A 15,882-nucleotide genomic window follows, 5' to 3' on the forward strand; every position below is an offset into this window, starting at 1 on the left:
GGAAAGAGGAGCCAAAAAGAACTCCTGAAAAATCTTCCAGAAATTAATGGGATTGATTTCCTAAAATTCTAAGTAGGCAATGCTGAATCCATGACCCCGGTAAACCACTAACCCAGGGTGGGGAAACAGAGACTCTCTTCACTCACAGCAGTAATAATAGGGCAGATGGTGGTAATTTCAAGCACATACTCTCTGCCAAGCACTGCGGTAGGGGCTGGGATAGAGACAAGATAATTAGATGGATTCAGTCCTTGTCCCTCATGGGGCTCACAGTCCAAATGGGAGGAAGAGCAGGAATTTAATCCCTATTTCCCTCAATGAGGGAAACTGAGGCACAGAGAAGTTGAGTGACTTGCCCAAGGTCACTCAGACAAGTGGTAGAACCAGGATGAGAACCCAGGTCTCTTGGCTCAGGTGTACTGTTTCCATTGTTATTGTTATTATCTTACTGGGTGGTTGTTATACAACATTATCTGCATTACTTATTATTTCACTGCCAAGGCTGATTGTACTGTACCACAACTCCAGGCTTCTGGGTAGCGATGCTCTTTTTTTTTTTTTTTACAGTATTCGTTAAGCGCTTACTGTTCTAAGCGCTGGGGTAGATATGAAGTAATCAGACTTGATACCATCCACATCCCACATGAGGCTCACAGTGGTAATCCCCATTTTACAGATGAGGTAACTGAGGCCCAGAGAAGTAAGGCAACTTGCCCAAGGTCATACAGCAGACAAGTGGTGGAGCCGGGACTAGAACCCAGGTCCTTTTGACTCCCAGGCCTGTGCTCTATCCACTAGGCTGTTCTGCTTCCCCCAGCCACCTGGGCCCGGGCTGCATTCTCACCCCTGAAAATAACATCGGAGAAGCAGCATGGCAGAGGGGATAGAGCAAGGGCCTGGGAGTCAGAAGGGCCAGGTTCTAATCCCAGCTCCACCAATTGTGTGCAGTGACACCACGGGCAATTCACTTCACTGTGCCTCAGTTACCTCATCTGCCAAATGGGGATTAAGACTGTGAGCCCCACGTGAGACAGGAACTGTGTCCAACCCAATTTGCTAGAACAGTACCTGGCACATAGTAAGTGCTTAACAAATTCCATAATTATAATTATCACTTTAATTATTATAATTATTATACTAGCATATGTTCAGTTCATGAAGCCTGGCCACTCCTCATCTAACCTAAGTGCTTATGCCTGGCATGTACTTTAAAAGTCCTGCTGAACTTCCATAAATTACTCTTTTGGTGACATTTTCTCACTTAAAATTCTCGCTGTTCCCTGCTGTAGGCATCTCCCTGGTGACGATTCTACAGGTAGAGGCAGAACATTACTGACTCTAAATTCCCACCTGTGTTAACAGATTGCAATTCTATAGATAGCAACCTAGGAAAATCAATCCCTTACCAAAGGCAGGCGCTTACTCCATAGCTTATATGTCTGCTTCTGAATTGTGCTCCACGATAAAGACTACGCATATCAACAAAGATGGGTCAAGCTGAATTTCTACTTACTTTTTATCACTCACCACTCGAGTCCCCTTAAAAGGGTAATGAGTCAAGGGGACATTGAGCTGCCATTGGTTAGTTATTAAGTTAGTTAATAAGTTAGTTACCTTATTACTGATGGAACGAAAATTATTTCTGACCACCTTTTTTAGCTAGTGAACCAGCCTTCATCGATGGCCCTTAGCTGTGCAGAGTAGTGTCCGGAGTCCTGTTACTCTAGGAATGCAAGACTAAGTCCTAGGAATTTTATTGAAGGGATTATTCCAATGATGGTAAATGAAATTCCTTTTTTCAAATCATAAAACATATCATAAGATATTATACATCCCCTCCCTAACTCTTGCCTGCCCGCTGACCTTAGACAAATCATTTTAACTTCTCTGTGCTTCAGTTTCCCCATCTGTAAAATGGGGAATTCAATGCTTTTAATGTGAAACATCAAGTAGGGGGTGTAGGGGGAAGGGAGCTGGTTCCAAAATACACCCCATGGAAGCCACAGTGGAGCTACTACCATTATTATTAAATACCATTATTATTATTAAAGGGGCTGGGTATGGCCAAGTGCAGAATAACTTGTCATCAAATAGCACAGCATTGAGTAGTGAATACAGCATGGGCCAAGGAGTCAGAAAGTCATGGGTTCTAATCCTGCTCCGCCACTTGTCTGCTGTGTGACCTTGGACAAGTCACTTCACTTCTCTGGGCCTCAGTTACCTCATCTGGAAAATGGGGATTGGGACTGTGAGCCTCATGTGGGACAGAGACTGTGTCCCATGAGATTTACTTGTATCTAGTGCTTAGTGCATTGCCTGCCACATAGTAAGTGCTTAACAAACACCATAATTATTACTATTATTATTATTATTATTATTATTATTAAGAGCACCCCTAGCACAACAGGGCAGGAAGTACCAAAGAAAAATGTACCTGTGGTTCAGATTCTTTGCCTGGCATTGGTCCAAAATGGTTTAGAATTTGCGCTTTCATGTTGTCCTTGAGAGATGTAAACCAGGAGACAGCTTGATCATACACTGAGTCATGCAGATGGACAAGTTCCTCGTCGTCTGGCCCTTCCACCTGATCAATCACAAGAAAAGTAGAGAGGGTTTGTAAAAGTGAACTTCATTTGGAATGATCTTCCTCCTTTCTGTCATTTTTAAAGGGTCTGTCTCGCCCACCAGACTGTCAACTTCTTGAAGGCAGGGATCAGGTCTACTGATTCTATTGTAATCAATCAATCAATCAATGGTATTTACTGAGCACTTTCTGTGTGCACAGCACCAAACTAAACGCTCGGGAGAGTGCGATTCAACAGAGTTGGCACACACGATTCCCTACCCACCACGAGCTTACAGTCTAGATGGACAAAGAAAAACACCAGCTTCCCTGCTGCTCTGCAGCCTGAAGCCAACACTTAATAAAAAGAGGTCTTCAAAATCCAGGAAGACAAAAATGTCATCCTGTAAAGTATTTTGAATTAGGAGAGGTAAACGGGCTTGTAAAATTTTCAAGGCCAAATTTGGTTAGCCTTCATTTTTAGCTTCATAAAGTTCACTCATTCAATTATATTTATTGTGCTCTTACCCTACGCAGAGCACTACTAAGCGCTTGGGAGAGGAAAAGAGAAGAATAAAGACACATTCCTTGTCCACAATGAGCTTGCATCTGAAAGCTCCTTTCAACAGGTCCAGAGTTAGCTCTCCAAAACACTCAAATATCATAAAATTGATAGATCAGAGTGAGGGAATATGTGTCGACAGACCCTTATGCAGCAAGGATGCAGCAAGACATCTTGCAACACCTGTCTACTAAAGAATGCCTCTTTGCATTTAAGCCATGCCTGACTACTTTTAAAATGTTTTTCATGGCCAGAGTACGGTGTTCTGCACGTAGTAGGTGCTCATAAATGCTACTGATTGATTAGACTTTTAATCCGATGAAAAAGCCATGGCAAAAAAAAATTAGAAGTCGATCAACGAGGCAGAATTTCAACAATACCTCACCATCCAGTACAGAACACCACTGAAGCCAACCAGACAAAAGGCTGGAATTACGGCATGTGGTAACGAGAAGGTCACTGGAGTGACAGGATTATGGTCATGGGTTCAGTATTCGGGAAACCACAAGTTGTTGAATCCTGAATTTTTGATTTTACAAATATGTTGTGGCCAATAAGAACATAGGCAGACCGTTACTGGGGTCGGTCCAATGGTGATCCGGTCAACGATTCTGTCCCAGACAGTGGCAACGGGATGCTTGGATGATCTGTGACCCAGTAGTCCTCACTCTAATGGTGTGACGGACCATCTAAGATCTTTTGCTTTTCATCTAATACCACAATTACTGACTCTTCACCCAGGAATTTATCCATTCTCCCAAGCGCTTAGTACGGTGCTCTGCACACCGTAAGTGCTCAGTAAATACGATTGAAACATGAAATAATGACGCTGCTAACTGGGAATGTTATCAACCCCAGGATCTTCCAGACCAGTCAAAGTGACGGTCGGCCTTTTATACAATCGCACCAACTATCGTAACTCAACTCCACATCCAGAAAGTATCTGGACTTGTGGACCCATGATATTAGATCAACGCATTCCTAAATTTAGAATCTCTGCCGGTGCATCCTATCCTCTGGGGGGATCTTGGGGGTCATTAGGGGTGGGTTCATTCATTGGTATATAGTGAGTGCCCACTGTGTGCAGAGCAGTGTACCAAGCGCTTGGGAAAGTACAATACAACAACAGTGACATTCCCTGCACACAATGATCTTACAGTCTAGAGGTGGGGCAGAGAGACATCAATACAAATAAAATTATATTTATTTATTTATTGAATAAAATAGTTCCCTGGAACCATTTCAGGAATCAGGAATCTGACCTTAGATGGTCCCGATTTGACTTTCAATGGCTCCAAAGTCTTTGTGGTAGCCACACCGCATTAGCAGCAGTCCCATTCAATCTAGCCCATTCAATCGGAATTGGAGCGTAGAGCCCTGTTCCACCACTTGTCACTGTGTAACCTTGGGAAAGTCACTTAACTTCTCTGTGCCTCAGTTATCTCATCTGAGAAACAGGGATTGAGACTATGAGCCCCACATGGTAGAGGGGCTGTTTCCAACCCTATTTGCTTCTATCCACCCCAGCACCTAGTACAGTGCCTGACACATAGTAAGCACTTAACAAATACCACAATCATCATTATAATTACTGCTATTAGTATTTTGGGGGCCCAGACACTGGACACCGAGTCCTTCCGAGGTCCCTGCAACTCTGACAGAAGACCCAGTGATGCTATCCTGGCCCAGTGATGCTCCTCAGACCACTTACACGATCAGCCAACACATTTAAACCTCAGCTAAAATTAGAAATTCAATTATCCAGGATACCTGCAAATCCGGACTGTCGCCGACCTTCTAGGACGGAGATTTTACTGTAGTGATATTTTTGCCCATCCAGGTGGTTCATCCAGTTAATCTGTTCCAAAATAGCCTCCATAAAATTGGGTTCCATCCATCCCCTACTGGTAATCTGATGCAGCCTCCTTAGCGTTGTAATGGTATTAACTGTGCGTCTAGGGGGTGCCCAGTCCCAGACCGGAAGATGGCAATGCTAATAATAATAGTATTTGTTAAGTGCTTACTCTGTACTATGTGCCTGAATCAACTATGTCTGAGGCCAGCTCTGCTATTAGAGCCAGGAGGTAATCTAATCTGCCTAAATTCTCAAGCCTGAATGGTTTGTACCACAGAGAATCATTGTCCTACTGAGGTTCAGGGGAAAGAATGGAGAGAATTTTTAAAAAGAGGGAGTTAAAATGAGAAGGCAATAGTTGGTCAAATCTTTGAAATCTGGGACTGAGAAGAAGCACGGAGTAGTGGATAGAGCATGCAACTGTGAGTCGTGGGTTCTAATTCCAGCTCTGGCGCTCGTCCGCTGTGTGATCTTAGGCAAGTCACTTCACTTCTCTGGGCTGCAGTTACCTTCTCTGTAAAATGGGGATCGAGACTGTGAAATCCCCATGTGTGGCAGGGACTGGGTTCAACCTGATTCGCTTGTATCCGCCCCAGCACTTAGTTCAGTGCCTGGCACATAGAGCTTAATAAGAACCACAATTATTATTAAGTATATGAATTCCACCACAGACCTACTGCGGGTATTTACAGGGTGTACGGAGACGATATGAAATACAGTCTTGGAAGTCTTCTGGTTAAACTTTTGAATATATTACCTTTTTATCTTCGAGGTACTCGATGTTTGCGGTGTTATACCCATCTCGCAGTCCATGGCTTAAGACTCTGAACCGACTGACTCCAACTGTATCTACAATTGAACTTCCATCAGGAAAAAACTTCACGTCCCTAATCTCCAGCATGCAGCCATAATCGGCAAACCTGGAATGAAATAGGCGGGGGGGGGGGGGGAGTCACTCTGTGGCCTAGTGGAAAGAGTAAGGGCCTGGGAGTCAAAAGACCAGAGTTCTAACCCCATCTCTACCACTTGTTCTTGTTCATTCATATTTATTGAGCGCTTACTGTGTGCAAAGCACTGTACTGAGCACTTGGGGGAGGACAATATAACAAGAGACACATTCCCTGCCCACAACAAGCTCACAGTCTGGGGGGCGGTGGAGACAGACATTAATATACATAAATACATAAATAAATTACAGATATATACATATGTGCTGTGGGGCTGGGAGGGAGGATGAATGAAAGGAGCAAGTCAGGGTGACGCAGAAGGGGATGGGAGAAGAGAAGGGCTTAGTCAGGGAAAGCTTTTTCCTGTGTGACTTGACTACCTTGTATCTACCGCAGCACTCAGTACAGTACGTGGCACACTGTAAGTGCTTAATGAATATGTTTAAAAAAAAAAAGAGCATGGGCCTGGGGGTCAGAGTACCTGTGTTCTAATCCAGGCTTCACCAATTACCTGCAGTGTGACCTTGAGCAAGTCAGTTCTCGGTGCCTCAGATGCCTCAGTTGTAAAATAGGGACTAAAATTGGTACTAAGCGCTTGGGAGAGTACAATACAACGATAAACGGACATGTTCCCTGTCCACAGTGATGAGAGAGGCATCCGAACAGCCATGCCATGTGCCCGCTAAGCCGACACGGTGGACTTTAAGGCTAGAGAAGTAGATATGGGGGATAAAATGCAAGGCCGAGGGCAAGAGAGAGAGAAAGGCGCTAAACTTCTGGGTCTCTTGGGTTTTGGGTCTGTCGGCGGAGGAGCTGTGGGCCGAGGACAAGGGGCTGACGGCATCCCAGCCAATAAACTCAGCTCTATTCACCACCCCAGCGCTTAGTACAGTGCCTGAAGTATAGTAAGCGCTTAACAAATACCATTGTTATTATTATTCACATAATAAGTGTTGTGACTCTTGATGTCACTTGGGGATGGAGAAGAGAAGGAACTGAGTAGGGTCCTTACTCCACCCACTTCACAGGGAAGAGGAAGGGTCTGGATGTGGACAGGATTCCTCTGAAACCTGGACCCCTGTGGGGAGGAGCCACCAGTTATTATCTCATTATCAACCAGAAATTGATAGCGAAGAATTCCTGGTACCTACAATTCCCCCATCAAAATGCGGAAAGTCAAAGCATCACATAATCGCAATTCTTTCTTCGGCAAGTGCAAGATAATGCAAAGAAGGCTCAAGCTCTTGAGGAAATTGAGAGAATAATCTATTTCAAAAAGCTGAAGAAGCGTGCGGTTCCTTACCCTTTGAGCTCGTCCGCCAAACACATGCCGAACCTTTTGGTGCCGGTCTCCATGCACCTTCTCATCATTAGGCGATATCGAGGCTCGAAGATGTGAAGAGGACATGGGATTGTAGGGAAAGCCATGGTGCACACAAAGATGGGAACATCTTTAGTCAAACTAAAAAGCAAAGTTTATTTAAGTTAGGTGAATATTCGGAGCCAGTTCTACTCAACTGCTACGGGTAATACAAGAGAAGAATTAAACTTCAGCTAGCCTTCCTTCATTCACACCATGGTGTTCTGACACCCTCAGAGTTGGTCTACTGGAGATCAAAGGGTGAGACCATTACAGAGAGCCTCGCTTTGCCAACTGGAATTTGGGCATTTTCCCATTACGGCCTATGGCTCACCGATGTCTCCCGCTTGGGCACATTACTTGATAACCATAATGGAAAAGGAATTTCTGACTACAAAAGTCCAAACTAGAACAAGTTGCACAATCTGCTTCTCTAGAGAGGGTCTTTAACAGGCAGACAACATGGACCTACACTTGTATGTTCCTTATAAAACCTGGGGGGAGAAACATGAATGTGAAAGGAGAGACCTGGATGGGCTTGTGGGTCTCTAGTCCAACCGGCCCAAGGGTTGGGTGATACTGGGGGGGGTGCTCATTCACTTGCTGGGATACCCACCCATCCCCATTTCAGGAGAGGCTGGGCTCAGATGTTGCCAAACCCTTGACTTGGATTTAGACCCTTTATAATAATGATGGTATTTGTTTGTTTGTTTATAGCCTTTATTCACCCCAGCCTCAGCCCCACAGGATATATGTACATTCTGCCTACCAACTCTGTTACAGTGCACTCTCCCAAGTGCTTAGTACAGTGCTCTGTGCACAGGAAGCACTCCATAAATATGACTGATGGATTGATTGATCTAGAAAAGAGAGGAAGAGACATTTAAGATTTCAATGCCAACAAAGAACAAGTATTCAGGAAACACTGTTTTCATCATCGGTGGTGTTTATTGAGTGCTTACTGTGTGCAGAGCACCATGCTAAGCGTTTTCCACGTTAAATGGTGCCAGTGAGTAAAATCACTACGACTTCGAGGCAGGTGCTTCCCCCATCTACTTCATTAGCTCTGATATCTCTGGAAAGTTGAATCTCCTCCTGCTTAGCAGGCACCAGGAGCTTAAACTATCCAAAACTCAACTCCTCATCTTTCCTCCCAAATTTTCTCCTCCTCCAAACATTCCCATCACAACTGACAACTCTGCCATCCTCTCGGGTCACTGAATCCTCCCACTCTTTCAACCCCCATATTCAGCCTATTGCCAAATCTGGTAGGTTTTTTTCCTCCGTCTCTTCTCCAACCAAACGAACAGCCACTATGCTATTCTAGGCACTTGCCATATCCTGGCTTGATCACCACATAACAATAATAGTAATAATTACAGTATTTGTTAAGCGCTTATTATGTACCAGGCACTATAATAAGCGCTGGGCTGGATAAAGCAAATAGGGTAGGGCTCATAGTCTCTATCCCCATTTTACAGATGAAGCCCAGAGAAGTGAAGTGACTTGCCCAAGGTCACACAGCAGACAAGTGCCAGAGCTGGGATGAGAACCCAATACCTTCCGACTCCCAGGCCCATGCTCTATCCACTGAGCTTCAACCTCCTCCCTGCTTCCACTCTTACCTCTCTCCAGTCTATGCTTCACTCTGCTGCCCTGATCATTTTCTAAAACTTCATTCTGCACTCACTTCTCCACTCTTCAAAAACCTCCATGGCTACCCATTCTTCGCCACAATAAACAGAAATTCCTACCCCTTGACTTTAGGGCACTCATTCAAACCTCTTTCCTCCTTATCCACTTTCCTATCCCATTATACCCCATCTCGCACTCTTTGTTCTTCCCAAGTTAAGCTAATCAGTGAACCTTTTTCTTGTCTTTCCTACGGCCAATTTCTTGCCTAAGAGCTAAACCCTGCCTGGAACTCTTCCCTTCTAAACCCGACAGACCAGAGATCCTCCCATCTTCAGAGCCCTCCCCCGACTGATTTCCACCCTCTTCAGGTTAGAACGCCTCAGCTGCCACTTCAGGACGTCTGTGCCATCTGAACTCTTTTATAAATTTTATTTTAGTGTCTCTCTTCCCCACTAGATTGTAAGCTCCCTAATATTATTACACTCTACCAAGCACTTGGCACAGTGCTTTTTACCCAGTAGGCGCTCAAAATGCTAATGATTCACTGAATCATTAAAATGTTTCTTATCGTTCTTTGCTGGGAGCACTGAATGTTGTTTTTTTTGGAAAATAGGAATTGTTTAATTTAATATAAACGTTTTGTCTCCAAATTGAAGCCCAGACTTGGGGGACATCAAACTTACTCAGACAACTCCTTTATCTCGTCATCATAAAGTTTCTTCCTTTCAGACAACTCCTCTGGCAAATACCGAACGATTAATGCTTCAGTCAAAATGGTCTTTTTATAACTTCTGTTAGCCAAAAACTACAATAGAAAACAACCACAGTATGTATCAACCATTCAAGTTCAATTCAAGTAAATGAATTCAATACCATAATTATGATTTTAAGGCTTCATTTTTCAGTCTCAATAAAACCAACTGAAGAGTGCTTTGAAGATCAGCTGGAGATATGCTTAGTAAGTCTCCGGGGGAAAAACAAATAAAACTGGTGGGAAAGAAGGTGTCTGTGATCCTTAAAAGTCCCCAGTCAGAACAAGCCATTAAAATAGTGGACACTGCTGGCCACCAATGAGTGATCAAATACCAAGGCTCTGCTTCCTTCTCCAATTACAAGCCATTACAGGCGAGAAGCAGCGTGGCTTAGTGGAAAGAGCACGGGCTTGGGAGGTAGAGGACGTGGGTTCTAATCCCGGCTCCACCACCTGTCTGTTGTCTGACCTTGGACACACCGCTTCACTTCTCTGTGCCTCCTCTGAAAAATGGGGATTAAGTTGGTGAGCCCCACGTGGGACAACCTGATTACCTTGTATCTACCCCAGCTCTTAGTGCTTAGCACATCATAAGCACTTAACAAATACCAACTACCATAATTATTACATAGTGGAAGGTCCCAAAAGTATGTGCCTGGGCGAGTAAGCTGCCCTGGAGCAGCTGAATGCAGCAAGACCTGTCCCAACACTGCTAGCACTAGAATCTGTCAGCGAATCCTCTAGGCTGTAAGCTCGTTGTGGGCAGGGAATGCATCTGTTTATTGCTATACTGTCTTTTCCCAAGCGTTCAGTACAGTGCTCTCCATACAGTAAGCGCTCAATAAATACGGCTGAATGAGTGAATGAGTCACTTGAGCTCCCTCTGATGACTATCGCAGGCTGGGTTATGTCAGTCAGATTGGGTTTTCACTGCTCAGCAAATAGCCAGGGATGGCAAGTAAGGGGAAGGAGCCAAGCTCCTCGCTCTTGCCTGCTGCCGTGGCACGGAGGCTTGGCCCCCGAAAAAGACTCTTCCCTGTTGGAGATGGGAGGAACCATCCAGAAGGTGGGATTGGGGGCAGGACAGGGTGCCGGGAAGAAGGGGACATAGAGGAGGAGTAAGTGCAGTGATCTAGATCTGCTTTGTTGCACTTTGGAGCTTTGATACTGGGGTTTACTCTGAATATTGTGTGGAATTCATTAGAAAACAGTGATCAGTCATTCTTGTGGAGTTTCTGGCTCCACTGCTAAGCTCACCGTGGGCAGTGTTGGTATACTGTACTCCTCCAAGTGCCTAGCACAGTGCTCTGCACACAGTAGCGCTCAATAAATACGACTGACATGTCACAACTTCTTGGGGCCTCAGTTTCCTCATCTGTAAAATGGGGATAAAATATCTGCCCTCCATTCCTCTTGAACTCTGAGTTCTAGGTAGGACTGGGGCTGTCCCATCTGATTTTCTTGTCTCTACTCCAGCATTTAGGATAGTGCTTGGCTCAGAGTAAATGCTAAATAAATATCATCATTATTATTACCGCCATCTGCATTGTACTCATGTTGGGTCAGTTTAGCTATAGTCTCCCTAAAGCTGATTTTGGACAGATGACATATCTACCAACTCTGTTCAACACTCTCCTAAATGCTTAGTACAGTGCCCTGTGCACAGAAAGCACTCAATAAATACTAATGATTGATCAATAAACTAGAACCCCAGAATCCCTATTGTTCTAAGATAAGAACTTTACATTTTTTTTAATGGCTATGCATTAAGAGTTATATCAATCAGTCATATTTACTAAGCACCTACTGTGTGCAGAGCACAGTACTAAGCACTTCAAAGTACAATATAACAGAGTTGGTAGACACATTCCCTGCCATAAAACAGAGGCAGAAGAGGCAGCCCAGTAGCTCAATTTAGATGGCTAATTCATTCAATCATATTTATTGAGCACTTACTGTGTGCAAAGCACTGTACTAGGTGCTTGAGCACTGTACTAAGCACTTGATGTAGGGCAGGACTGTGTCCAACCTGATTATCTAGAATCTACCCCAGTGCTTAATACAGGGCTTGACATAGAGTAAGTACTTAAAGACCACAATTATCATTAATCCACTCGTTTTTACTGCAGAAGAGAACTGAGACTTAAAATTATAGACAGAAATTCAAGACTCAATTTTTAAATGTTTAATTAACAACATACTTCTCCATTCTTCTATGTAATTTACTATCAAATGTGGGGCAAATTCTGATTATTGATTAACCTAAATTTTCACTGACACTACGTTTTAGTGGCACTGGTTTAAATTCACTCGCAAGAAAATGAAGACCTCTGAGTGTGGGTAGGATTGTTTGAGGGGACTGGTCAAGGAACATATTTTAGAAATGTAAATTGTTGACCTTACTTCTGAAAGATTCTCTTTGCAAAGAGGGCAATCCGGGGTATGGTCTAGGCAACGCTCGAGACATTTTTGGCAGAATGTATGACCGCATGGTGTGGTGACAGGCTCATAGAATAACCTACACAAGGCAAAAAAAGGAACAGTGTCTCATTTAGAAACCAAAAACGCTTCAAATATCCAAAAATGTCAACATGCATCTCTCCAACTCTCTACAACAAGGGTTTCCTGTTTCTGTTCTTATCTCTCCTATTGATTTGTAAACAGTTCTATTTTAGTTTGTCCTTGTTCCATTCTGATTCCAAGATCCTGAAGAGTTGTTTAAACTAAAACTATAAGTAAGTTGGGCAAATAAATCCATCATTTAACAGTTCCGATAGCCTGAGGTGCTTTCCCAAGAGCTTAATACAGTGCTCTGCATGCGGGAAAGGTTCAAGAAATACACCACTGATTGAGTGATCAAATAGGAAAGGGTATTTGTTTTTCCCAAGCTAACACGAGTGGAATCCAGAACAGTAACAACTGCCTGCCGTAAAATACCACGTATTTTCCATCTACATCTCAGGATTAGGAAGACTGCCCTTTTCTAATGTTCTGTGCCTGCTTACCTCATGCACAGGGAACACTCAAAGTCAGAAGCATCTACCAAGAATTGTGGATTCTCTTCAAATTTGGGACCAGCAGAAATCACGGGAAAGGAATCTCCAGCTAAGGGGAAAAATGTTTTCAAGAAGCCCATTTGTAAACATGCAAATAGACTGCACTTGAATGATGTCATTTAATAAACAGATGTCTTAATCGGGAGAATGCTATTATATAAATCTAACAAATACAATAACAAGTTCTGGGAAAAGAGCTGCCAACGTTTTCTCCACTTAAATTTATAAGGGCTTTCTTAGGAACGTGCATGAGCATCAAAGTGACTCATCCAGTAGAAAGCTGGAAGTTGAAATTAGCTCCTACAGAGAGTACCCCCCTTTGGATTTTTTACAGAGGAAAATCAGTGCTGAATAAAATGACATTCCATTTCCAATGAATAAATGTGGGGTTTATTCCCCAGTTTGGATTATCCATGCTCTTAAGTATTTGTTAAGCTCTTACTATCTGCCAGACACTGTGCTAAACGCTGGAGTACAACAAACAACAACCAATGAAATTTATTGAGCATTATCTATGTGCAGAGCACTGCAACAAGTGTTTGGGAAGACTAAAATCTCTGTAATTTATTTAACATCTGTCTCCCCCCTAGATTCACTGTGGGCAAGGAATGTGTCTCATATTGTTGTGCTATACTCTCCCTAGTGCTTGTGCTATACTCTCCCAAGCACTCAGTACAGTGTCCTACACATAGTAGGTGCTCGATAAATACGATTGATACAGTAAAACAGAAGAAGCAGATCTGTTTGCTGCCTAAAGTAGGCTTTCACTCTAGAGGAGGAGACAGACATTAATATAAGTAATTTATAACGGCTAATTTAAATATATGTACATAAGTGCTGTGGAGTTGGGGCGAATATCAAACATCCAAAGGTCACAGGTCCAAGTGCATAGACGATACAGAAGGGAGAGCTTTAACGGGGAAGGCCTCTTGGAGATGTGACCTTAATAAGGGTTTGAAGGTGGAGAGAGGGGTGGTCTGGCGTATATGGAGGGGGAGGGAGTTCCAGGCTAGGGAGACGATGTGGGAAAGGGGTTGGCGGAGAGATGAGATTGGGGCAAAGTAAGTAAGAAGGCGATAGAGGAAGCGAGTGTGTGGGCTGAGCTCCAGTAGGAGATCAATGAAGTGAGGTAAGGTGGGACGAGCTGATTCCCCCTCTAGACTGTAAGCTCATTACGCACAAGGAATGTGTTAATTCTGCTTTACTGTATTCTCCCAAGCACTCAGTAGAGTGCCCTGCACACATAAGCACTCAAATACCACCGATTGATTGATCGATCGCTTGTTTAACTGTGGGGAGGACAACAGTGTATCTTTTTGTTGCTCTTTGTTTTCCTTAGAGTTTCTGTTTTTTCTCTCCTCCCCGATTTTCACAAGGAGATAGAAAAGGTACCATTCGTCCAATAATGATAATTATAGTATGTGTTAAGCGCTAAGTGCCAAGCACTGTTCTAAGCACTGGGGTAATTACAAGGTAATCAGGTTGTCCCACGTGGGCCTCACAGTCTCAATCCTCATTTTACAGACGAGCTAACTGAGGCACAGAGAAGTTAAAACACTTGCCCAAGGTCACACAGCAGACAAGAGGCAGAGCCGAAATGAGAACCCACAACCTCTGAGTCCCAAGCCCGTGCTCTTGCCACTAGGCCATGCTTTGGGCAAGTCACTTAACATCTCTGTGCCTCAGTTACCTCATCTGTAAAATGGGGATTAAGACTGTGAGCCCCACATGGGACAACCTGATCACCTTGTATCGCCCCAGCGCTTAGAACAGTGCTTCGCACATAGTAAGGGCTTAACAATTTCCATCATTAATATTACTATTATTAATTGCGACCTCAATTTCCACTGAACCACTGTCCCTCTTCTCGTCCTATGTCCAACCACTGTCCCTTTTCCTGTCCGACGTCTGCTGCCTTCTTGGCTCCACCCTCATTATGTCCACTGAGAAGGTTGACCATTTGACTGAGTTCAACTTTAAAGAGTAACTATTAGTCGGCAGTTTCTCAGAGACAGTCTCCAACTGGATTATCTTGTATTTACTACAGCAATTAGTACAGTGCTTGGCATATTGTAAGTGCTTAATAGATACCAGACTTATTATTGCTATTACTATTAAATTATTATATATTATATTATATATTATTATATATTATAGCTTGTTATATATTATATTATATATTATTATTATATTATATTATTGCTATTATTGCTAAGTCCAGTATTTTTCCACCTCTGTAAGAGAAAAAACCTAGAGTATTGTGAGACCTCTCATTTATATCACATGAAATAGAGGACACAGACCTTCCTTGGGGATTTTATTTGGGATGTCCGAGTTCTGCACGTCCTCCAAATCACTGGTGAACTCTCTCTTTAACCGAGGACTGGCAAACCTGGAAGGAACTGTTTTCAAAGTCTTTGGAGCATCTTCAAAATGTAGATTCACAACATGGTGTGAAACAGAAGAATCAGTGCTTTGAAATACGTCGGACTCTTGGGATGGAGTTTTGGTTAGCCTGAACACAGAATCCTGAAAATGAGAGAGAGAGATGCAGTGTAAGGAAAGGCCAGTTATTGTCTGTCTCTTATCTTACAGTTCTCCAAGAAGAAGAAGAGTCGCCTACTTCTCTGTCAAAGAGAACATATACGGCGCAATTTCTCCAAGCAACTAAATGTCCATCAATCAAGGGATTATGGAGTTTTTACTGTGTGCAGAGCACTGGACTAATTGCTTGTGAGAGTCAGAGTTGGAGATAGTTTGATTGGTGAATGGCAATGCTTGTATTCTTTTCTAGAAAGCCTTCTTCGGGTTCTCTTTCCTCTCCAGCCGCTCCTCTCAGCCTCTGGCCACACCTCCAAAGCCCTTCTGAGGCCTCAATCTTCCCCTCCCAACTAACACCTCACCATTTCTGTGCCAACAGCACACTTATGCATTGGCACCACCCTTGACACTTCAATTAATCTCCATGTACATAAATTACTCCCTAAGCACTTACTCACCTACGTATTTATATTGCCTTTCTCTTCCAGTGCCTAACTCATGGTTATGGTCAAAAAGCTCTGTCTTATAAAAACATGGAGCTGGGACAGGCCATCCAGACCTGCCTCTCATGAGGTGAATGTAGACCGGATGGTTCATTTCTGAAAAATTAAT

General features: G+C 43.4%; 1 protein-coding gene across 3 annotated transcripts in view; it reads right to left on the reverse strand.

The window, feature by feature from the left end:
• The window catches only part of LONRF2 (LON peptidase N-terminal domain and ring finger 2), a 91,646-nt gene that overhangs the window by 49,293 nt on the left and 26,471 nt on the right, over positions 1-15,882 (reverse strand). For all 3 annotated transcript variants that reach the window (XR_005661162.1, XM_029048247.2, XM_029048245.2), the window contains exons 5-11: positions 15,033-15,258; positions 12,679-12,778; positions 12,077-12,191; positions 9,606-9,727; positions 7,231-7,389; positions 5,738-5,900; positions 2,435-2,584 (exon numbers count right to left, since the gene is read on the reverse strand). Coding sequence is in view for 2 of the 3 variants with exons in the window: in XM_029048247.2 (XP_028904080.1) it covers positions 2,435-2,584; positions 5,738-5,900; positions 7,231-7,389; positions 9,606-9,727; positions 12,077-12,191; positions 12,679-12,778; positions 15,033-15,258 (1,035 nt within the window). In the remaining variant the exon portion in view is untranslated. The remainder of the gene's footprint in view (positions 1-2,434; positions 2,585-5,737; positions 5,901-7,230; positions 7,390-9,605; positions 9,728-12,076; positions 12,192-12,678; positions 12,779-15,032; positions 15,259-15,882) is intronic.

This window comes from Ornithorhynchus anatinus, chromosome 20 (assembly GCF_004115215.2).
Source record: "Ornithorhynchus anatinus isolate Pmale09 chromosome 20, mOrnAna1.pri.v4, whole genome shotgun sequence".
Taxonomy (NCBI): Eukaryota; Metazoa; Chordata; class Mammalia; order Monotremata; family Ornithorhynchidae; genus Ornithorhynchus; species Ornithorhynchus anatinus.